This window comes from Amblyomma maculatum, chromosome 6, assembly GCF_055883805.1.
Source record: "Amblyomma maculatum isolate TAMU_Amacu chromosome 6, ASM5588380v1, whole genome shotgun sequence".
NCBI lineage: Eukaryota > Metazoa > Arthropoda > Arachnida > Ixodida > Ixodidae > Amblyomma > Amblyomma maculatum.
The window spans coordinates 133,981,334-133,998,879 of NC_139349.1; the positions used below are offsets into that span (position 1 = coordinate 133,981,334).

At 45.1% G+C, this 17,546-nt stretch overlaps 1 protein-coding gene across 8 annotated transcripts in view; it reads right to left on the reverse strand.

Moving 5' to 3' along the window:
- LOC146186797 (uncharacterized) overlaps positions 1-17,546 on the reverse strand; it is an 86,800-nt gene that overhangs the window by 31,850 nt on the left and 37,404 nt on the right. For 6 of the 8 annotated variants that reach the window (XM_084607416.1, XM_084607414.1, XM_084607415.1 and 3 more), the window contains 8 exons: positions 12,192-12,356; positions 9,407-9,569; positions 8,508-8,749; positions 7,552-7,681; positions 5,685-5,974; positions 2,420-2,656; positions 1,329-1,419; positions 91-427 (listed from right to left, as the gene is read on the reverse strand). In XM_084607416.1, the coding sequence (XP_084463542.1) occupies positions 91-427; positions 1,329-1,419; positions 2,420-2,656; positions 5,685-5,974; positions 7,552-7,681; positions 8,508-8,749; positions 9,407-9,569; positions 12,192-12,356 (1,655 nt within the window). The remainder of the gene's footprint in view (positions 1-90; positions 428-1,328; positions 1,420-2,419; positions 2,657-5,684; positions 5,975-7,551; positions 7,682-8,507; positions 8,750-9,406; positions 9,570-12,191; positions 12,357-17,546) is intronic. The other 2 variants (XM_084607420.1, XM_084607417.1) reach the window with 1 other exon arrangement.

Sequence of the window (17,546 nt, forward strand, 5' to 3'; positions counted from 1 at the left end):
TTCAAACCCACCAAGCATGGCCATGTTGCACAGCAAGTTACAACAGAACAATCGGTCACAGAAGCCAGCAAAGCAATGAAGCTCTCCCACCTGGCTGGATGAGGTGGCTGCTGAGCAGTCATTGCAGGAGGGCTGGTAGCCACCAGGTACATGGGCACAAACTGCTGGTGCTGGGGGGCAGCCTGGGGTGGCGAGGTGGCATGATGGTGGTGGTGGTGGTGGTGGTGGTACGGCTCCCCCTGTCCCCCCGCTGGAAAGGGTGCTGCAAAGGCCCCCAAGAAGGCCGTAGCGGGAGGAGGAGGTCCCGCCTCGGCCACGCCGTTACTCAGACCCGTGGTGGCCAGCGGGGGTGCATAGTAGCCCCACACGGGGTAGGAGCCACCCCCAGCTGGGCTGCTGGCAACCAACGTGCCTGCCTGGTGCCCCACTGCAGTCACAGAGAGAACCTGGTTTGACGCAGCTGCCTTCAGCCAGTCACACACACAAGGTTCCTGCTACGTAATCAGGCTGCAAATCTCACAGCCTCTATAAATATTTGAAGAGCACAAATGATTCGAATAAAGTGTGGTACAAATCCAATCGAATGGCAAATGCTGTTAACCTGCAGATAGAGGAGGTAAACTTTTCAGCATCCCTTGACCTCCACACAAAAGAGAAGGTTCCTATGCAGGTACACTCAATAACTTACTCAGAGTGGGAAAATGACAGAGGTAGATGCCTTGTGCAGTTAAGCTGCAAAAAAAGAACACCCCAAGTACACAACACACCGAAATATATGTTCTCTCCTTTGACATCTTTTCGATTCAGAAATCCACAGGATAATTCCTACTGCCGGCAGGGTCCTGGCCAAAAGCCTGTCACGTCTATGCTGTCCGAGAATATACTCAATGAGCTCCCAATGAGGATTCGTGTCAAGATATGGCTAGCACAAGAGGAGATCATCCAATTATCCTGCATTGCAGAAGTAGACATCAAATTTGTAATGATGTGCTAGGCATAGCTATAATGCATCACTCTGTGGTATTCACCTAAGACCGCAAAACAATTTGGAATTTGTTCTCTTCATTTGTGCTGTTTGAAACACTGAATGCAGTCTTTGGCAACAAAAGGTAGGTTTATGCCACTCAAGGCATTAAAAAAGAAAAAAGAAAGCTCGACGCCATAGCTCATACGCCGTTTTAAAGCATAGCAATGCTTAACCCAGCCAGCATAAAGAGCCGAAATAACAACAAACCACATATCAGTGACCTGTTCTGCTTCGTGGCATGATGCAGTCTAGCAAAGGGAGTGCCGCAAGGAATCGCAATGGTCAGATGACCTGTGCTCACCCTGTGAACTGGCATGAGCTTCAGGCATCGAGGAAACATAGTTGCGCCCACATGTTGTCAAGGGCGCTGGCTGTACATAGTAGATGGGACCCTGAGCAGGGAAAGAACACAGTTGTAGCACACGTTGCCAGCAGACAGCTCCTCTGCACTTAAAGCTCTGCCTTTATGGGCATGATGCGATAGTGTATGCGACCGTCCGACATATAAAGCCCCATGTAACTGTTTTTCCAATTGGCCAATTAGTTCAAGAGATAGCGAAATTAATTGTTCATAATTTGCAGAAGCAATTAAAAAATAACTGCACTACAGAAGGTTACCACAGACGCATTGCTAGATATTAGAAAGCATAACGAATACAATGTTATGAGCACTTTTTTGATATAACAAATATTAGCGATGTTATAGCAGTTCAAAGTTTTCAATTTTGCTCTAAATCAAACAGGAGGGCACTCACATTAGAACAGTGAACTGTGAACTGCTATAACTTCACTAATATTTGTTATATCAAAAAAGTGCTCCTAACATTGTATTCATTATGCTTTCTAGTATCTAGCAAAGAGTCCATGTGAATTTTTTTATAATGCAGTTATTTTTTTCATTGTTTCTGCAAATTATAAACAATTAATTTCATTTTCATTTCATTTATTAAAACTGTCAGCCATAATAAGGGGCTGTAACAGGAGTGGAAAATACAAAACGAAAAAATGAGCAATACAGAACACAATGAAAATCAATAGTCAATCAAAAATCGTCTCTGAATGCCCACACAAACAAAACAAAAATGCATCACACAAAAATCGGAACAGTCATCTTATACAACAGCAATATGACCTCATCGCTCTGTGCTAGTGCCATAGATAAAATTTTCTAAATGGCGTACAAATCTTATCTTTTGAAGTAATTGGCCAATCGGAAAAACAGTTACATACTAAATAGTTACATACAAAAATAGTTCGAAATCAGTGCAAGAAACTGTATCAGAATACTAGGTTTTATCAAATTTGGATAAAAATTAGAAAAAAGTTTTAACAGCCATGTCCCCCTTTAAATAAGATACCATCAACTACAAACGGTGCAATTTGTCGCAGTACCTGGACAGAGACAGTGGGTGCTGGGTGCTGTTGCTGCTGCTGCGTCTGGTGTGGCTGCTGCTGCTGGTTTTGGTGGGAGGGTGGTGGTGGGTGTCCCGGCAGGGCCAGAAATCCCGGATGCAGGGGCGCTTGCAGCAGGAAGCCCCCCTGCGGGTGTGGTGCCCCACCTTCAGCTGCCTCCCCCCCAACCAGGGTGAGCGAGCCCAGCTGGCCTGCAACTGCCTCACAGCTCGCTTCCTGCACAACACCAATGATCCAATGGGCATCTCCAGGCACTAAATTATACTCTACTTGCACAAATATGACACACTAGTTTGTTTTTTTTCCCCTCACATCATCTGCTTCTGAATGCACCTCGTGCTACATATATCCAGAATGAGGGTAAGAATGAAACAAGTTTTTTTTTTCTTCTTTTCTTTATGCTTATCGAGATAAATATAGCAACCTCATCAGCTGCGAGATAAAACCAACTCAGTAGGCACGGTGTACAGTACGGTCCACTGTTAAAGAAAACATGAGGCCGCGTTGATGTCACGAAAAAGCACTCCCGAGAGAGCAAGCGATGAACAATCGTACAAGGTGCATGGGCAGTAAGCATGGCTGACTGTTCTTCCCGAACATGCATTTGATGCCGTCCATTCTTGCCAGTGGTCGGCGGCAGCGCTTTGAAAAGCGTTTAGGCCACGCGACCTCATGTTCCCTTTAACAGTGGACCGTACTATGCATCCTTAGTACTCATATGCACACTAAGCATATCGAGTAAAAGCTCATTAATTCGAACTTCACGAAACTGGAAAAAAAAAAAAAAAAAAACGTTCGAATTATCTGATGTTTGAATTGTTGAAAGGCCTCTAAAAACATGACGAGAGCCATTTGCATTAAGGTAAATTTACCGTATTCACTTGCGTAATGAACTTAACCCACACTTTTGTCGCTGAGAACTAAAAAAAAATTAAATAAATTAGAAGGGTTCAACGCTGCTGTACCGAATATGAAGCGAAAGCATGAGCTGCGGGTGACCAAGTGTTCTGCTTCTGTAAGGCGCAGCGCCAGCTCGGGGAGCACAGACACTGACAAGGCACACAGCGACAAGCGGTTAGACCTGGCATAGTATTGCTTTCGCAATAAAAAGCGCTAGAGACAACCCCAACCTTTGCCGCCGAGAATTTAATATTAATAAAAAAAAAAACGCTCGTGGATTGCACGTCCTTTCGTTTCGCACCGTCTCTGTCGCAGCCAACAGCTCATTTCTTGGCAGTGCACTAAGATGCTGCATGACAACAACATCACGGTGCTTGCATCTTTTGATCTTTTGATGTTAGCTCTAGCGGCTGGTAGGGAGGGGGGGGGGGGGGGGACGAATTGGCACAGTTCCAGTGGCCAGGACTCCTCGCCGGCACTCATCCTTCACGGTGTGACACAGTGGCGAGAGTGCCCCATTTACAAGCAACCTGTGTCACGTGTGAAAGTTTCACTGCACAACGCCCTGAAAGGCATTTGGCGAGCGCACATTTAGGGAGCAGCAGAAGAACCGCGATGAAAGTGCGTAAAAAACCCACTATCTGAAATGCCGAGCAAATGCGATCGGTTAGCTGGCTGGCGCGCGCAGCCAATGAGTGCCGCGGTCTGGGGCGGACGGCACGAACCTTAAAAAGGCGAAACTGAAATGTACTCGGCCTATTAAGGTATACTGTTGAATGAGACCATTTGTGTTTAGTTACACTTGCAGTTGTGCGCACGTCACACGTGTGCAGTCAACTGCGCAGCATGTAGTTAAGGCTTGAGAAGTGCTATTTTGGCGATCGCTTACAGCTCATTTCTGCAATCATTCTGCAGCCATGCAATCGTAACCAGACCAGGCCTAACCAGTGCGAGACCCTAGCGCCCGTTCGCTAACACGAGCTGGCTGGGGCCGCGTCGACAGAAATACTTACCTGGATCAACAAGGGTCGAATTAATGAGCATTAAGTTGCCAGTCTCGGAGATCACGCAAAATAGACAGCAAGCAGCCGCTGCCACGGTCACCACCCCTACCCTCCAGCGCTGCCGCCTGCCGCCACACCAGTCATGGGTTATACTTTACCCACTCTTCAATGGTTTTACCAGGTTTATGTTTGTCTTCGTTTTGGAAGCACGTAGCATCTAAACTATGCCGCCCTATTGCGGGGGCGTTTCTTTGGCCATGTGCCGAGTGCCAGGCTTCCCAGGCGCAATGCTGCGCAGTTCGAATTATCCAAAGTGGAACCGACGCACGTTTGAATTAACGGGCTTTTTTGTACGCACTACACAGACTACTATGGAGCTTGGCCGGACCAAGTAATGTAGTTCGAATTATCCAAAAATTCAAATGTCGAAGTTCAGATTAACGAGCTTTCTTTCATTGCAGTATGTCATAAAGGAGTATAGACATCAAATTTTGGTGCCATTTTTCTCCTTGTTAACGATGTGCATGACATTCTTGTATATGGATCACCATGTAGTTTTTGCCTATGACCACTAAATAACATACAATTGAATTTTCTTCCACCACCAGTTTTGGTTTCAGTTTCAACAGCTGTGACATCACAATCAAGTTTAGGTCAGATGCGGCATGAAGAACAGCAATATAATCGCTGGCTCTTCACTTCTTGTGATTCTTGTTCTTGAGGCAGGCTGGCTTTAGCATTGTAGTGAATTAAATAACAGAAGAACGATTATACCGCTCGCTGTTTTTTTCATCCCTCATATGACCTAAACTTGACACTGACATCACGGCCATCGCTCAGCTGTTGAAACCGAAACCGAAACAGGTAAGAAAAGCAACTCGATTACAGATTATTTAGCAGCACATGGTGATCCATGTACAGCAATGTCTAACATGCCATTACAATTGAATATGAGTCAGCACACCAGGAAACACAGACATGAAGAGGGACAAGCCATTACAAAGGATAAAACACGAACCCAGAAATTAGGCGTCTATACTCCTTAAAGAGTGAGCATGTAAGAGCCAGAATGGCTACAGACAAGGAAACAAGACAACGCGGGATGTTCAGCGAAGGAAGCCGGTGGAAATTCCATGCAGAATAAGGAAGAGAAAAAGGGGTACGTGAGCATGGAACACAAAGCGACGGCAGCGAGACGGGAGCGTAGTGACACTGCAACTGCTTCTGTACAATAGGCTGAGTGCGACTGGTGTGTGAGGGGGCTTGCTGCACTAGATTTTGTCCACACACATCTGAAGCACTGCCTCACAAGTAACACTGCCGACAAGGAAGAGACGCACTTGTGTGTCCAGGAGACCAGGCTTGCGGTGCTCCAGGCCGGTGGAAGGCTGGACATAGGGCAGGTACACCAGTTGCTGTGGCTGCTGCTGCTGCTGCTGTTGCTGATGGTGCGGATGGTGGTGGTGGTGCGGATGGTGCGGGTGGCTAGGAGCTGGCCCTCGCGGAGGAGGACCCAGAGGGCTTAAGAGAAGACCACCACCACCGCCCAAGGGTGTAGGCCCACCCCGTGGCCGTACCCCTTGGACCAGCCCTCCTGCCATCTCCGGAGACATCAACGGCATACCGGCAACTGCAACGCAAGAGCAACCTTTATCAGCACAGCACAAAACTTAACACTCCAATCAGCCAAAGCAAGGAAGAGAGTGCACAAAAAGGAAGTTTATTTACATATTTCGAACATTTTGTTTAGATACAAAAGCGGATACGGGCAATGAGGCAAAAGGCAGATATGCTTTGCCTCACTGAGGCCTTACGTCCATGCTTTTCTCAGCAGATGAGTGCAGACACATAATTTTTGCTTTCTGACATGCTGTATGCTTCGCGAAATGAACAACCAGGACACAGACAAATCAAAGCATGAATCCGTGTCTTTTTCTCACTTTCAATCATTAAAATTACTTTGGTGCATTATTTGGCTTTTTCTCAAAACTGTGTTTTCAGTTGAACAAGTTTGCCCAAAGGATGTCTCAGCAACTAGAGTAGCTGGAGCTATAATTCTTTTTCTGTTATGAGGCTGAAAGTATAATGCATGCAATGTTGGAAGTACATCTTTTAATTTAAGTTTTAAATTTTTTTTTATTTTATCTTGAATTTCTTATATAGTTGCCATGGCTGTGAGTGCAAAGTTCAACGAGCTGCTAAATCTCTAATATTAGCTCAATTTAGAAATTGCTTCCAACATTGCTTTCCTTACACTTTGTAGTATCCACCTGTATATTACAAAATAATTTCTGATGAGCATGTTTTTCCCTATAGTTTGGGCAGACAACAACAGTAGTTTTCTAATACATTTCTAATAGCTCTCGAACTTATTGTCCCTGAATGAAAACGTTTAGCAGAAAAAACTGAACATTTCTGTGAAGTTTCATCAATTGGTAGGTAAATAACAAAATTAGTTTAAGGACCCATGTCTCCCCTTAAACTAACAACATTCGCTATTCTACATACTGTTGAAGTTCAATGTAGGGAGGATTAGTTGACGAACAGTTTAAATCAGAGTGCATTACAAAATTAGCAAGTAAAAATTGAGAATCTGTTCTCAACACTGCATACTTTAATCACACAGCAAAACTCTATAAATGATTTATTTATCTGTTTTAGATGCAAAGATACTTGCCCTGTAAATCAGCAAACAGTCAAAAATTTGTTTTGAGTAAACAGAAAACTACCAGAGACGCAATTTATTTTAGCTCGTTCGCACCTTATAAAAAGGAATGAATCACCGTAGGTGTGAATAAAATCATTATTATTTAGGAGGTGGGTTGGAGCAGTCCAAAAAACAATTAAAATAAAGCTCCATCCCCGCTTAAGTGCTCGCTGTCTACAAGTCTGACGCCCAACCACACAGGCATCCCCTTTCAGCCAATGATCGCGAAGTCCACAATTCTCTTGTTAATGCAGCCACGGGTTTGAACTGAGCAGCAGAGAAAGCAAAATGTTACATTTTCTAGCTGAAATCTCTTAGCAAAAAGTATGTTTTTGTTGCTGGACAAACATCAAAGGAGCCAGAGAGAGAGGCAAACAAATTTTCTACTACGGATAAAAACAGGATAGAGGTGTCCTTTCTGTCCCACTCTGGAGCCCCTACAGCTGTTCCCTGACCCTCCAAGGGGTAACGGATCCCAGGCATGGTGTGCTCCAACTCACCAGCCTGGGGGTTGAGCAGCAGTCCTGTCGGAGCCAGGGGCGCCGCTTCCAGCACCGAGGGGCCCGCAAGCGGCCAGACAGGGGGCAGAGACAAGGCGCCCGCCTCTCTGGGACCAGCACCCCATGGCAGCTGCAAAAAGACCGACCGAATTTAAAAAGAAAAAAGAAGAAGAAGAGAAAAAGCCCTTTTTTATGATGTTTTGCTACCAGTCGTTGGGCGCGATTGCTGCGTCATAGTGTTAAAGAAAAAAAAATGCTACTTCATTCGCACTGCGTGGTTGAGTGCAGAGCGAATTTGACTTCAAATCAATCTTCAGGACAGAGCAGGCAGAAAGGAAGTTACGATGCTTAAAATGCGGGCACGGGAGGGGGGGCTTGTTTTGATGAGCGTGCTGTTGCTTTTAATTTCTACGACCTACGGAGGTAAGTGCCTGAGAATAAACGAGGGGAGCTCACCGAACTCAAGAGGTCGGTGAGCGCTGGAGACATCTATTCACTCTCCTGCGCGCTTCGGCTCTGCATTTCAGCTGGGATTAAATACATTATTCTCGTGTTGAAATCGGTCAGGGAATTGTAGAACGCAACTCAGCGAAACCTCATAGCCAGTGTCTCGCCCTGTTATATAAATTTTATACACGATCAGACAAGCAACACTGTCAAAATGTTCCGTTTTGACCTTTCGAAAAGCGCGTGCATGCACAGTTGAAACTACAGCTTCCCATGCTTTTGCACTATGATTAGTTTAACAGAGATGAGCACTGCCACCTTTTTGGTGGCCCTTGTGTAACTCTCTTCAGCTGGTGTCTGCAAACCCCAACCCAAATTTATAAACACCTGAAAAATATGCAAGTGCAGTAAATAGAGGACAGAAAGAATGCAACTTTTGCGTGAAAACAAACTCCAAAAAACGCTTGTATCCTGCTTCGCAAAGAACTACCCCAGACAGAGGCACTGACCTGTGCCACGTAGAGCTGTGGCCGTGGCACGTGGGAAGTGGCAGGTTGGTGAGGTGCTGGTGGGGGAGGAGGAGGTGGAGGGGCAGCAGCCACGGGGCCCGCCTCATCTGTACCCTGCGCCATCACTGCAGGTGCGGACTCTGGTGCAGCCGACGAGGGGAGCGGCTGCACCTCGACCGGAGGAGTCGCCACAGGCGGTGGCGCCTGCACCACCGTCGGTAGTGAACTCACGTTGAACGAGTCTGCGGAGAGAGGGGACACAAGTGGACATTGTTAATGGTACACAACTGCCCTTGCAAACAAGGAATAGCCCCTGAGGGTGGTCACAGTTTCAGTAGCTTAGCAACAACAAGCAAGTTATGTCAGCCGTACCTTGACAAAATCGGTAAAAATGATGTTTCCCGAATCATAATCACAAAGACATTCCTAAATATTACAAACAAAATGTTTCTGGAGTCGCAGAGGGCAAATATGTAATCCCATAGCAACGTCACATGGCTCACCCACTATGTCACTACGACTGCTGTTCGCGTGTTGATGCCATTTCATGCAGACAAGGGGTACGAGATTTCATGGTCAGGCTATAAATGTCTGATGATGCAAAAAACTTGTTATTAAAAAAAAAAGTTGCCCAGTGGTTACTACGCCTAAGCAATGCAAAATCAAGCCACAGCTATCTGTGGTGCTGAATGCACCATACAAGGCAAATTAGGCACAAGTACTAGGTCATGTCATTGAAAACCAGAATGGGGCCACAATACCACGGTACTATGGCACAGTGCTGACCTCCTCCGGTCCTCTACATTTCTCCTTCCCATTACACTGACATCTCCCCCCCTTAACTGCTCACACCGTAGAAAAAGCTGGATGCATGCGCCCCATTCAAGCAGCGAACTGACCAGCCTTGGCTGCCCTGAGGGCAGCATTGCGAGCTTCCGTGAGGCTCGAGTCCCGATGCAGCAGGGACACCCCTCCGAAGCTGCTCGCCTTGGTCACCGCTGGGCCGCCAGGGCCCCCTTTGGTCAGCACTGAGTAGAACTTGCCTCCCACAAGCGGCTCACCCTGCAGAGGTAAACCGTCACAGCACCCATTAGCCACACGACCAACATCCCCCGATCCACAACAACAAGCTCACAATGACAAGCACCTGCCCAAAGATACACATGTTTCTAAGCTATCTAGACAACAAACTAAGTTCATGCATCTTCTCAGACAGCAAAGGGCACTAAGGGCACTAACAGGTGCACTAACAGCGGGTAACGGGCAGAAGAAGGCATCTGGCAGCTTTCCCAAACAAAAGCAGCAGCATGCAAAAGCTAAATCCACGTTGATAGTCCCGATAAGCACAATGGCCCCTTCATAGCCTAAAGCACAATGCCCTACTACAGCTAGGCAGCATAAAGCATGGTTACTGTGTAGTCAATGTCTCAAAGCGAAACGCGGTTAAGACACAACCCTCCCACAAGCGCAGATAAGTGCACAGCTAGAGATTATTTCACTGTACCCACTTTCTTGTGGAGCTTACAAGGCTGCAGCAAACCCATGCGCAAGAAAGGTTTTTGCTATGTCATCGTAGCGCCCCCTAACAATCTCTTCGTTTTTTACTCAATAAACGTCACTCCCACCATGGAGTAGGGCAGAGTTTTGAGATCCTCTCACCATGACGTCTGCTCTCTGTCGTATCATCTGTAATAATCACCTATGAGTACGGCGCTGAAGACTACTAATTCCACTGAGTCGCCAAAAGATAATGAGCCGCACCCTTCTTCACACACCAGAGCCCTGCCAGACTGTCCCTCAGACCCGAGAACTGTGCCAACGCAAGCACTCACGAAGAAGACGCGCTCAGGAAGACCAGTGAGAATTCCCTCGATTCCTCAAGTGACCTTTTTTTTTTTTTTTTTTTTTTGTCAATTCTTGTGTGGTGGCTTGCTATGTAAATAGTACCATCCCCTAACTTCGTTTTTTACTCAATAAGCGCACTCCCAACATGGAGTAGGCCAGAGTTATGTCATCCTCTCACCGTCCTTTACAAAGCACGTACAGATGACCCTGTTCAGCCTGCAAAGAAAGCTTACATCACAAGGCAAGCCGAACCTATCCTTTACTGCTAAAACCGGAAGCTACAGTGTTTTTATCAGTGAATTAAGCACTTCTGAATGAGGTACACCATCTAACCAATAGTCATGGCATACTTCACAGCTGTGGTTATTTGCAGTGGGTCATTTAAGATGTGCAAACAGCTTCAAGATTGCACCATTTCACTACTAGTGTATAAAAGCACATATCAAGAAGCCACCTGCTAAAAGAGGGTCATCCAATCAAACTGCTTCCTTCAACTTAGAAACAGTACCCAGTCAATGCTCCACTTTGACAAAGTCCATGCAGCCCTCCCTTAACTTGTGTTTCATTCCCTCCAAGCTGTCCAGTGATTACCAGTAACTCCTTTTAAGACTGCAAACAAACAGCTTGCAAGCTAACTTTCAAAAAAACGGAATCGCAACTTTGCTTTATTATGACACGTTCCCTGGCAGGTTGGAAATATGCCTTTTTAAGAAAAGTTAAGGACGCGTCTATCTCCTTTCTTGCCACCAACGTTGCCACAAATCTGCCCCCCTCCCCCCAAAAACAAAACCTGAAGCATGCAGCCACCGGCCACAGAACTCGGCAGGAAATGGCAATTCTGCACAACGGGGCACCATGCAGCAGATACAGAAAACATCGCTGTAGTGTTGGGCTCTGACGTTAGCTCACGTATGGCACAAGACAAGCGTACTACAGGCCAAGGGTGAAAAACCAGAAGCCAGCTGCAGCGACAAAAGCAGAGTTGCTCCAAATGGTCAGAACTTGACTGCATTTTTTTTTCAATCTTTAAAAAGTTCCTGAAAAGCAGTTTCCCAAGAAAACGCCAGAAAAGTGCAGTCCAACAGTGAGCATATGCCAGCAGGTGCGACTCTGGGGCCCTTTCAACCAGACAAGAAAAAACGATTCCACAACTGCAAATATGTATAAAAGTCAGGCAAGGGTGTACGATTCAGAAGGCCAAGAGCTTGCTTTAAAAGAGTACAGACACCAAATTTTGGTGGCATTTTTCTTTTTGTTAATGATGCATAGGGCATTCCTGTATATGAATCACCACGCAATTTTCGCCTAGGACCGTTAAATAATAATTAAAGTTTCCTTTCTTGCTAGTTTTGGTTGCGGTTTCAGCAGAGGAGAGATACATGTGATGTCACAATCAAGTCAAGGTCCCTCGCGACATCAGAAGAAATCAATACAATCGCTGACTCTTCACTTTTTTGTGATTCAAATTCTCGAGGCAGGCTGGCTTTAGCCATTGTATATTGCATTCAAATGACGCAGGATTGATTATACGGCTGTTCTTTTCATCCCTCACATGACCTAGACATGACTTTTGACGTCACAGCCATCGTCTGCCTGTTCAAACCGAAATAGATGATAAAAGAAATTATTTAGCGGTCGTAAGCGAATATCATGTACTGATTCATATATAGTAATGGCTTATGCATCACCACAAAAGATAGAACACAAACCCGAAAATTAGGAGTCTGTACTCGTTTAATCTGACACGACATGGCCAGCAGGAGAAGGGTGGTGCATGACCAGTCGCCGCTGAACGAGCAGGGGAGAACGAGCAACCAACTGTGCGGCACGTGCGCACACCTGAGTGGGCCCCTCGGCTGCCTTGGGGGCGAGCAGCAGGCGCGCCCCCAAGTGCCGGCGCCGCTCCGACGAGTCCGAATCTGTGCTGCTCCAGGGGCGGTTGTCTCCGCTCCACTGGAGCTCCTCCTGGCTGCTCCGGCTGGCAGGGGAGTCCCCAACCCCCTCCTAAGGGGCAGCAGCAGCAGTGGCAGCACAAGCAAGCAAGAGAAGGGAAAGCATCATGCAGAGAGAGAACAGTTCCCCCCTCTCTTTCTACCTTTCCCTTTTCTTTTTTAATCTTGGCGCAGCCCCAACTGCCATGGCACACTCTGGAAGCAAAGCCGCAGGCAGGAAGAAGGGGCATTTGAATAGCCTGACTTTTTTAAAGAACTCACCGACATGAGCCTAAGAGCAATTAACTTCAAACACTTACGCATTTCCCATTATTTTCTACAAGACTATTATAGTAATGAGACTGGTAGAAAAGGTGATGGCCAGACAAGTAAAAATTGCGGCAATCCATGGCTATATATAATCTTGTTTGGTTTGGACTATACGGTTTAACATACTAAAGTGACTAAAGCAATGAGAGACACCGTAGTGAAAGATATCTCGACCACCGGGGGTTTTTAAACTTACACTGACATTCCACAGTACACGAGCACCATGCTTTTCGCCTCCTTCAAAAAGCGACCATTGTGGCCAGGATGGAAACCGCATCCTTGGGTTCAGCAGTCAACCTCCAAACCAAAGGAGATGGGTTCAATCCAAGCCGCAGCAGCCGCATTTTTGGTGGAGGCAAAAAGCGAAATACCCATGTATGCTGTGTGATGTCAGTGCATGTTAATTAACAGTAGGTGGTTGAGATTTCCTCAATTACGGCGTCCCTCATAACCGAGTAACTTTGGAACATTCGAGCATATAAACCAAACCAAACCAGACTGTGGGGGTCATGGCTTGCCCCAATTTTCACTTGTTTCTTTCTACCGGACCACTAATATAATTGAAGATAAGCATTAGAAAGAATGACAAGTCAAAGCAGAAAGCTTGGCAAAGCACAATGCCACGATCCACACGAGACTGGTATATTGGATGAGTTTGAATATTGCAACAGGGGTTAGCACCATTAAAAGAAAAACCAGGGGAAAAACGAAGAGACAAGCTAGCAGGAAGTACCTAACACTGTTGTCCTGCAAACATCTTTTCCCAGCATCAAGATGTCTCTGTACCTGATTATAAAATGGCCTCTTTCCCCTTGCATCATTTGGAGAGAGCTGCAATTAATATTAAAGCCACCACAAAAAAAAAAAAAAAAAAAAAAAAAAAAAAAAAAAAAAAAAAAGAGAGAGAGAGAGAGAGAGAGAGAGAGAGAGAGAGAGAGAGAGAGAAAAGAAGAGCACTTCCAAAAAATAATGATCTGCCATCTGGTTAATAAAACCACGAGCAGCTAACTTCACTATTTTACTACAACACTTTGTCATAATCCCAGCAAAGTAACGCCTGCTGGTGACAGACTAACACCATTCCTAGGGATTGAAAGGTATTCGTCACAGAGGCACCAAAAAAGCTTTCAAGGAGAAAGCCTTTAACGGCTCCCACCATCGGCCACGATTCTCTCACACATATTCGTCCCACTATAGCTAATGGTTAAGCGGTAATTTCGAAAAGGTAGTCAGCAGGTCAATCAAACTGATGATGTCATCGATGTAACTCAATAATTTAGTAGCGATGATTTAACATTAATTGCTCATTAAAATTAACTAGAATTGTTTCTAAACCAGGAATCGAACCTCCATCCCTCGGATTCCCAGCCGAGCACTTTAACCGAATGCACCACGCCCGTTTTCGTGAAACGCACATCATAATTCTCCTTGTTAATCGTGAGAGTGATAGTAGCGATGACAATGATACTGCAATCAGTGATGATGACAATGATGACATTAGCGATGATAATGATGGTGCATTTAGTTGATAATGATAACAAGAGCAAACGTGATGCACCGTGTGCACTAGCAACGCTCAGGCTTTCGCATTTCTGCAGTGTAGATTCAACAGTGCTTTCAAAATTTTTTTTTGACCCTTTCACTGCAGTTTTTTTTTTTCCCTGATCCTCACTCCTTGCCAGGTTTTTTGCAAGCTGTTGCAACTAGTTTTTCACATTTTAGTTCCATGGAAACTTTATTTAAAAAAAAAATGAACAGGAATACGTGAAGACTCTCAACAAAAGCTAAACTTCGCCTTATGCCACATTTTCATCCCACGATTTCTTGGTTTGGTTTCTGGGGAAAAGAAGACGAAGTATATGTCTCATTTTTCGGTGGACACTTACACTTACAATTAACAGCATACAACTGGAGATACAAACATTGTGTTTCAATCTCTATCACAAACTAGTGCCCGACTTGACTAGCAGATGGGTGCTAAATGGGGATTAAAATGGTATGACACCACCCCCCCCGCTACCCAAAGAACCATTGCATTGCATTAAAATTTTGATAAAAAATCTATTTTTCCAGACACATTTTCCTAATACATGTCCCTCTAATACGGTTGTTAGAGTGACATGTATTATCAGTGACCTCTGTCGCACCATGGTGTCAATGCACATGCTATTTCAATGTATTGGATGAACCGATATTCAAAGCTAGGCAACATGCTCCACGATGCTGGTCAAGAAACATTTGCAAAGCACCCATAGGTAAAATGTTCATGTTTTGTCCCAGAATGTGATGGTGCCCATGGGATCCTGGCAGATTTAGAGCTCCAGAAATGGCTGAAATGCTACAATCATCCAGACCTCCGATAGGTTGAACAAGTGGCAAAAATTACGCTTTTTCATGTTTTTCCGTACAGTGCCTCACATTTTTTGTGGAAATTTGTACGGTTCAGTTCAGTTGAACAAGCTCACACGAGTTCTCCAGCACACAAAGAGTCGGAAATCTAAGGATGAAATGTTCAGCTATTTCAACTATAAAACCACCTTAGCAATTTTCCACGGGATAGAATGCAACTTATTGTACTCGAGAGCTTATTCCCAAGAGAAGCATGCCTTGCAGCCACCTGCCATCAGAGAATAGCCTCCACAGTGAACAACAGGGACAGCATCACCTTCACCAATGAATGCAGGCCCAGCACTCCAGAGAAGAGGAAGGGATCGTACAACATCTGCATGCTACCTGAACTTCCAGTGATGGAACCAGACAATCCTGCTCTGCCCAAGAAAACGTAGCTTGCTGCCAGCCTAATGTGTTAAGGCCTGCGTTCGAGAATGCGTATGCAGTTGCATCCCAAGCATAAATGCTTCCTTTGTACAAGTGCCGTGCACTCAAGTTACTGAGCAAGCAAAAACCTGGAGGACATCTAGAATATAAAAGGATGTTATGTTGTGCTGTATTTTGTGGAGCACAAGCAAATAAGGCATCAGTTCTCAAAAAGGAAGGCATTTTCTTATTTTAGAGAACCAGCAACTCGCAACAAATCCACGACTGCATTTTCTCTCGAGAGCGACTTAGGTGAAAAAGAAATGTATTCACTGCAATATACCACATAATGCTGGTTTTTCAAGAAAATTTCTAAAGATAAAGAGACTATACCGTTCCCTGGGAAAGCCACACAGTTCAGTTCAGAAACAGGTTCCTCCTGCTACATAAATATGAAATTTCGAGCAAGGCATGAATTGAAAAGTATAAGCAATGCACTCTTCGATAGCAGTACAGCTGCTGACCGATCTTTAAGATTTGAAAGGACTCGAAAAAAAATGTCCAAATGAAGAGGTAGTAAAAAGAAATGTTAATATAAAAACAACTTCCTGTGCAAAACAGCTTTGAAAAACCTATTCCATCGCTTCCCCCATATAGAATGCAAGCAATAACATTAGACTATTTCAGCCAGTCATGCTTTCGCCAAGTCCACACCGCCTAGCATCACCATTAGTACAAAGCAGCCAAGGCGATGCCATGAACATGCCGCAATGCACATGCTATGTGAGGCACAAGCATTATGTTTACATGGGCAATGACGGTCACAAAGATTAAGTGAGTAAATCCATGGGGAAAGAATGCGCCTCTGCATCCCCCTATTCATGTATTAAGAAAAGAAACGCTGGCCAAAGTTTGTTTTTAATAATACGAAGACAGACGTTTCGGCTTCCATACGGAAGCCTTAATCACTGATCACTAGAGTCTATGTTAGGTCAAAGAAAATCACCTTTGGTCAAAAAAAACAATCTTTTAGGTAATCAAGGCTTCCATATGGAAGCCGAAACGTCTGTCTTCGTATTATTAACCGCAACCTTTGGTCGCCGTTCCTTTTCTTAATACATGAATCTACTACCTGACCAGAGGAGTTTTTGTCAAGCATTAGATTTCATCCTCCATATCTGCACTGCACCGCGGGTGGCATAGTCTAAGCTATGACGGACCGCAGCTGCCTTGTTTCAATGCAGTCGCCACGGCCTCTGCTATTCTTGGAAGGCCGCCTTGAAGCCAACAAAAAGTGCCATTACCTTGAAGTAAAAGACAAACAGCCAAGCATATCCAAGCGCACTTGTCAGACTGACTACGTTTAAGCCCTAAATGGCACCTTCCACAGTAGTGAATAACTGGCTGGTTGTAGCACGCTAGAGTATGTTAGGTCAATGAAAATCACCTTCGATCAAAAAGAAACTATCTGTTGGTGTGGATCTGGGTAACGAGGAGGTAACCCTTGGACATATCGGTCATGAATGCATACAATCTCGGTCAAAAGGAGCCGACACTGCATCATTATGCACCAGAGGGCCTTCAAAAGCTAAGGGACGGTTTCTTATAGCGGCAGAGAAGCTTGCTTGTAGACAAGTGCTTCGAATGCTCCACTAAATGAACCATTAAAGGGTCATTCACTCCACTACATGTAAGCACTGGACATGTTACTATGAGGTGTGATGGTCCCTCAATAAAGTCCGAAATGTTATCCATTCCAATTACTGGTGTGTGAAATATCAATCACCTACTGCAGTAGAATTTAAGATAATGGCACAGCTGCAACTCAGGCCGTACAACTACCAACAGAAAGGGCTTACGTTAGCAATGGTATAATCTGAAGTATATATTAGTTAGAATGCTCAACTCAACATGTCCCTCCCTCTCAAAGCATTCAGCCTTTCATCCGTTTTGACACAGAACGCTCAGGCATTTGCGGCAGAACCTGTGGCCATTCTGGACCATCGGTACCTGATACCTTCCCTTAACATTACTGCCGAAGTGTCCACCGAGAGCATCATTTCCTGTTTAATAGAGAACTATGGAACAAGAGTGTCCCGCATGCAAGAATGATAGCAATTTCACACGAAAGACCGAGTGTCTGAGCACACCCTGCTAAAAGCTGGCTCACTTGTGT